The sequence below is a fragment of the Cherax quadricarinatus genome, unplaced genomic scaffold (assembly GCF_038502225.1).
Source record: "Cherax quadricarinatus isolate ZL_2023a unplaced genomic scaffold, ASM3850222v1 Contig2178, whole genome shotgun sequence".
Taxonomy (NCBI): domain Eukaryota; kingdom Metazoa; phylum Arthropoda; class Malacostraca; order Decapoda; family Parastacidae; genus Cherax; species Cherax quadricarinatus.
The window spans coordinates 45044-52054 of NW_027197204.1; the positions used below are offsets into that span (position 1 = coordinate 45044).

A 7011-nucleotide genomic window follows, 5' to 3' on the forward strand; every position below is an offset into this window, starting at 1 on the left:
AGAGAAGTGTGGTGATGACTATGGCTCTGTACACCTTGATCTTGGTGCTTGTGGTGATGCCTCTTCGGTTCCATACATTCTTGTGGAGCCTGTCGAAGGTGGCACTGGCTTTGGCAAGTCTGGCATTCACCTCATCATCGATAACAACGTTTCTGGAAAGGGTACTGCCGAGGTAGGTGAATTTGTCTACGGCGTGTAATCGCTGCCCGTTGATGGTGATGTTTGGCTCAACATACGTCTTTCCCGGAGCAGGCTGGTGCATCACTTCAGTCTTCGTTGTACTGATTGTCAGCCCGAAGGTGTTGCAGGCGTCAGAGAACTTGTCAACACTGTGCTGCACGGCGGCTTCTGAAGCAGCGTTGAGGGCGCAGTCATCAGCAAATAGCAGGTCATTGATGGTGCCAGTTGAAGCCTTGGTTTTTGCTTGAAGCCTCCTGAGGTTGAAGACAGACCCATCTGCACGGTACCTGATGCCGATTTCTGCGTCTGTAAGCATGGCCGAGAACATCAGGCTGAACAGGGTGGGAGCAAGCACGCAGCCTTATTTCACTCCATTTGAAACTGGGAATGGTTTAGACGTCTCCCCGTTGTCTTGGACTCTAGCCAGCATTCCATCGTGAAGTTGGCGTACGATGGCGATGAACGTCTTTGGGCAGCCGTACTTCGCCATGATTCTCCAAAGGCCCTCTCTACTAACAGTGTCGAAGGCCTTGGTCAGATCGACGTAGGTGGAGTACAAGTCGGCGTTCTGTTCCTGACATTTCTCCTGTAGCTGTCTAGCAGCGAACACCATGTCGATAGTCCCGCGATCTTTCCGGAAGCCGCACTGGCTTTCAGGTAAGAGTCCTTGCTCAAGATGTTCGTTGAGCCGATTGAGTAGTACTCTAGCCAGGGTTTTGCCTGCGATGGAGAGCAGGGAGATACCACGGTGGCTGTCGCATGCCTAGCGGTTTCCTTTTCGTTTGTAGAGATGCACGATGGAAGCATCTTTAAAGTCCTGAGGAACTGTCTCAAGCTGCCATACAAGCTGGAAGAGTTGGTGAAGTTTCTCTACCAGTGCCATTCCGCCTTCTTTGTAGACTTCAGCTGGGATGGCGTCTGACCCAGGAGCTTTGCCACTGGACAGTTGACGTATTGCTTGCTGAGTCTCCTCCAAAGTGGTAGTAATGTAGTAGTAGTGTAGAAGTAGTAGTAGTAGTAGTAGTAGTAGTAGTAGTAGTAGTAGTAGTAGTGTAGCAGTAGTAGTAGTGTAGTAGTGTAGTAATGTAGTAGTAGTGTAGTAGTAGTAGTAGTAGTGTAGTAGTAGTAGTAGTAGTGTAGTAGTAGTAGTAGTGTAGTAGTAGTAGAAGTGTAGTAATGCAGTAGTAGTGTAGTAGTAGTAGTAGTAGTAGTAGTAGTAGTAGTAGTGTAGTAGTGTAGTAATGTAGTAGTGTTGTAGTAGTAGTAGTAGTGTAGTAGTGTAGTAATGTAGTAGTGTAGTAGTAGGTAGTAGTAGTAGTAGTAGTAGTAGTAGTAGTAGTAGTAGTGTAGTAGTAGTAGTAGTGTAGTAGTGTAGTAATGTAGTAGTGTAGTAGTAGTATAGTAGTAGTAGTAGTGTAGTAGTGAAGTAGTATAGTAGTGTAGTAGTAGTAGTAGTAGTAGTAGTAGTGTAGTAGTAGTAGTGTAGTAGTGTAGTAATGTCGTAGTAGTAGTAGTGTAGTAGTGTAGTAGTGTAGTAGTAGTAGTAGTAGTAATAATAGTAGTTGTACTTGTAGTAGTAGTAGTAATAATAGTTTCAGTAGTTGTAGTAGTTGCAGTACTAGTAGTAGTAGTAGTAGTTGTATTAGTAGTATTAATAACAGTAGTAGAAGTAATAGTAGTTGTAGTAATAGTTGTAGAAGTAGTAGTATTAATAGCAGTAATAGTAGTAATAGTTGTAGTAGTGACCATAGTAGTAGTTGTAGTGGCCATAGTAGTAGTAGCAGTAGTGGTAGTAGTAGTAGTGGTAGTAGTAGTAGCAGCAGTATTGGTAGTAGTAGTAGTGGTAGTAGTAGTAGCAGTGGTAGTGGTAGTAGTAGTAGTAGTAGTAGTAGTGTGGTAATAGTAGTAGTAGTAGTAGTAGTAGTAGTAGTAGTAGTAGTAGTAGTAGTAGTAGTAGTAGTAGTAGTAGCAGTAGTAGTTTTAGTACAGTTGAGATTATTTTATCCGAAATGCTTGGGACTGGAATTGTGTGGGATTTTGGATAAACAAGGTAGACCTTAGCAAAAGCTCTGACTGGTCTTTCCAGTGCCCCAAGATCCCAGTTGGGGAGGGGAATCTCTGTCCTTCAGTCGTCACCTTTACTCTTTCAAGATGTTTGCTCATCGTGTAAAGATCAAGCCATCCACTGGAGTTATCATTGACTATACCAAATTTTCCCTTGCTGCCGCTGTAAAGACCTGCTTGCAGGTGAAATTTACAGTTATTTACTCTTTAAAAAGACTCCTTCATTGTCGTCTTTACTGATGAGAATGAAGTTTCGAAGCTTATGGACGACACCCAGTGAAGACGCTCGGTGTCCGACACTTCAGCCTCTCTCCTTCACGTTTCCTGCTGGCAAAGCATTCTGTTTTTGTCAGACGATTGGACAAAATCATCACTTACCTATAAATTGATGACCTGAAGACCTCTATCGAGGAACAAATCACTTGGGCTTCGATTGACAACATCACCAAAATTCCAAAAACCTCTTCAATAGTCAAACTCACCTTCTCCAACACTGAATAGCTACCAAGGTGCTTTCTAATGGCTTAGCCATCTCTTACTACCATATTCATCCACGACACATCGAACCAGAACGTTTTACTCATGTCTCACTCTGCTGGAACTGTTATTCTTACCACCACTCGACGACTGACTGTCCCATTAAAAACAAGAAATTATATTCCAAATGCAGAAATGAAGGTCATGATTGCAAAGCCTGTTCCACCACCAATGATTCTCTAACCTGTTTCAACTTGCAGCCAAATCATCACTATGGAAGGAAGTGCTCTCTAAGAAGATCAAAGAAGCTAAGAAGAGCACCCAAATCGCCGACATATGCCGCCATAAGAAAAGTGCAATCTGATACCAAGAAAATTCTTCAAGCTACACAACAGTCATCTATACCCAGCACCTCCCTCTCTCCACTTCTAGACGTGGCTGCCTACATAATGCATGATGCATGCACACCTTGCGAATTCAGCCAACCCAGGCACATTCAACACCACCAATAATGAACTATTCCAACTTAACAACATGCAAGCGTTCGTCTTCCCAGACTCAACACCTTCAGCTGACATCTTCCAGATTCTTCCTATCGTCTTTAACTTCACTACTGCTGAACTGTCTTCAAATCTTGATAAAACCCTTTACCGGGTGGTGCCTCAATAATGAGGCACCAAAAGCATGGTTTTCATGGCGCCATAGACACAAAGCATATGCTCCCAGAGACTTCTCGCCTCAATCCAGCCAATCACACACCTTCTGGGCAGAGCTTGAAGGTGGCGTCACTCGGGTATTGTCCTCTGCTATTGGCTGGGAGCTCCTCGAGTGTTCAGTACTGCTTGACTTGTTGAAGGAGCAGCATTTCGACCCTCACTCTCCTGATATTTCACCAATTTACAACACTCCAGAATGTCGGTAAGTTTCTGAATGTGTTTCCAGTGCATTATTGAATGTTTGAACTTCATTTTGAGATGTAAATGAATTGCCTGAGGCATTGAGAAGTAACAAATAAATGCACTTGAAGTTTTGTTTACCTTTTTGGTATCAATATTGAGGCCCGGCCTGACAATGGTAGATTATCACTTACTGTTTTTGTGTCAATATTGAGGCTCAGCCTGACAATGGTGATAAGAAATGGGCCAATGAAGGTATCATATATCATGGATTAACAGATTATAATTAGACTGTCTTTGTCACTGATAGCTAACAATTGCATGCTGAATCAAATTCATTGATATATGAGTAATTTTACCTTGTAAATTTATGAAATTTGCTCATATAGAATGCTCATTTTGTGTTTTCTGTTCATTTCAGTTGAACACAAATGTGTTTTATGGATCAAGGGCTCAAAGAAGAAGGGATTACATCGTGCCAGAGTTACATGATGACAATGACCCTAATGAGGAAGTGGATTCTGGAGATGATTATGAGCCACAGGCAAATGATGCTTCTTCAAGTGAAGATGAACATGAAAATGTGTCTAAGAGAAGTGGGCAAGTTAATGTAAAATGAAGAAATGTACGAAAACAAGCAGTTAAAGATGATGAGGTTGAGGTAGATGAAACAACTGTCAACAACACTAATGCCACCTGGAGCAAACTTGACATAACAAATACTCCATTACCTGACTACAAACATGAGGTACCAACACATATCAAGGAACCATTTCAATATTTTTGTCAATTATTTACTTCAGAAATGTTAGAAAGCCTTGTATTTAACACAAACTTGTATGAAACACAGAAAGATGTTAATACTAACTTCAACACCACTAGTGAAGAGCTTATGCAATTTGTTGGAATTCTGATATTCATGAGTATGGACACCCTGCCCTCTTTAGAAGATTACTGGTCCCATAATCATTGTCATCCTGATATTACAACTGTTATGACATCTAAAAGGTTTAGGTCACTAAGGACAGCTATTCATATAAATGATAATACCAAGGCAACAGCTGACAGGTTCCATAAAGTAAGACCACTGTTTGAAGGTCTAAGAAAAGCATGCCTAACAGTTCCAGGTACACCAAAGCAATCAGTTGATGAGGTAATGGTAGGATATAAGGGAACAAGAGCAGGAAATCTCAGGCAATATATCAGGACCAAGTCTGATAAATGGGGGTTTAAACTTTTTTGCCGGGCCAGCGATGATGGATTTATACATGACATAATGATGTATCAAGGTCAAGCAACATTTGATTATCACAGTGTTAGTCTAACAGAGGAGGAGAAGAAAATGCCTATAAGTTCCAAGGTTGTTATTTGCCTTGCAAAGACTATGGACCACACAAAGACCAGTGCAATTTATGCAGATAACTTCTTTACCAGTTTGCCTCTAGTGAAATATCTGCATGCTACATTCAATTGCAGGTACACAGGCACTGCAAGGGACAGCAGAATTGGAAAACCACCACTTATGTCTGTCAATGACATGGAAAAAACAAAGGTGAAAAGGAGTGCTATGGATTACTGTTCATTGGATAGTGTCCTTGCTGTACGTTGGAAAGACAGTAAGGTTGTTACTTTACTGACTAATGATATTGGTATCAACCCAGTGACAAAGATAAAGAGGTACAGCAAGGAGCTCAAACAAAAGGTGGAAGTTGACTGTCCTGCAGTGATAAAGAATTATAATGCCCATATGGGGGGCATAGATAAGAATGATATGTTGGTGCATCTCTACAAGTCTCCACTCAAAGCAAAATGCTGGTACATGAGGCTCTTTGGATATGTCATTAATCTTTGTTGTGTCAATGGCTGGTTGTTGTACAGGCGTGAATGTGGTGTTTTGAAAGAGAAATACATGAACCTCAAGGAATTTCGGTTTTCCATCTCCAATTCTGGAAGAAAGTCAACCAATGGAATCCCAAGGAGCCTGAGATCTCCAAGTTGTTCAACTTCACGGTCTTCTTCAAGGTCTTCTTCAGTTGATGACATTCCCAATCGGCATAGAAAAAGGTCTAATGATACAATATTTGATGAAACACAAAAACACTGGCCAGTTTCTGCAAAGAGGCTTTCATGTAAACATTGCAACACCAAGAACAAGAGGACCTACTCTTCCTTTGCTTGTTCCTTCTGCAAGGTTAATTTATGTCTAAATTCAATGAGGAATTGTTTCCTGGAATTCCATAGGCAACAACATGCTTAAATTCTTCTGATAATATTTTTGTAACATTTTTTCAATTTTTTTATAAAATGTCAATTACTAAAAATGTCTTAAATTTATTGAAATCAAGTTTCTGTGCCTTTTGTTTACCCAAGTTGTTTATGAATAAACCTTAAAAGTAAATTTATGCCTTTAATTATCAGTTATAACAGCTGTTATGATTCTTTTAGACAAATACCTTTGTCAGGCTTGCATCAAATTTGATGCCTGATCTGTCACCTACAGTTTAACCATTGTCGGGGAGTGCCTCATATTTGATACGGCCAAAAAGGGCATTTTATGGCCCAAAAATAAATAAACTCAAAAAATGATCACAAATAAATATGTCTTAGAATTGCATATACTGTCACAATATAGGTTGCAATTGTTGCATTTGCTCAAATATGAGGCACGGCCCGGTAAAGGGTGTTTCAACACCAGCAAGTTACTCTCAAGCAGCTCCGACACCATCATCACCTCTTATATGTGACAAGACTCCAAATCTCACCAGTGAGACGCAACCATTAGCTTCACTCATCATAGAAACTACCCACTGAGCACCTTCACTATCACAAGGAGTGCCTTCCGTCTCCTCTACTATGGACCAATCAGTGACCTCGCCCCAAACGTTCAAACCACCAGCCATGAAGAGAAAAACTACAACATCTGCTGACCAGAGTATGAATACAGAAGTGATAGAAGACCCCACTTCCTATCTCACCTGGACCGGCATTACTTTCTATACAACTGCACATCAAGATCATGAAATGCTTAAAGCCAAACTGCATGCACAACTTGAGAAAAAAACAGAAATGTTTACGAGCAGTCCTGACATCAAATGCTCATCCTCAAGACTATTAAAAGCCTTAAAACAAGCATCAGAAGAACCAGAACGAGATTCACTATCATCCTTAGGAGATGATTCAACAACCTCACAAATGGATCCCACACCGACAACATGGAAGTTGTGATACATCGTCACAACTCCCAATAAACTAATGCCTCTCAATTGACCAATCACTATGAAGCAGCCACCCTTTCCCGTCTCCACCATCCCGCCTTCCTGCTGACTGCCAGCTACCAATCACTATCAAGATTAAGACACATCCACCACTCAAGATTCAGCCAGCACATGTGTTC

General features: G+C 41.1%; 1 protein-coding gene across 1 annotated transcript; it reads left to right on the plus strand.

Moving 5' to 3' along the window:
- The first annotated feature begins 3125 nt into the window (after window positions 1-3125).
- On the plus strand, window positions 3126-4417 carry LOC138851802 (uncharacterized). The gene is made up of 2 exons (XM_070081280.1): window positions 3126-3639; window positions 4039-4417. Exons 1-2 carry the CDS (start codon window positions 3182-3184, stop codon window positions 4040-4042), a joined length of 462 nt encoding a protein of 153 aa, XP_069937381.1. The 5' UTR covers window positions 3126-3181; the 3' UTR covers window positions 4043-4417.
- The last annotated feature ends 2594 nt before the right edge of the window (window positions 4418-7011 follow it).

Coding starts and splice junctions, on each gene's coding strand:
- LOC138851802 (XM_070081280.1), top strand. CDS start 3,182: ATGCACACCTTGCGAATTCAGCCAACCCAGGCACATTCAACACCACCA.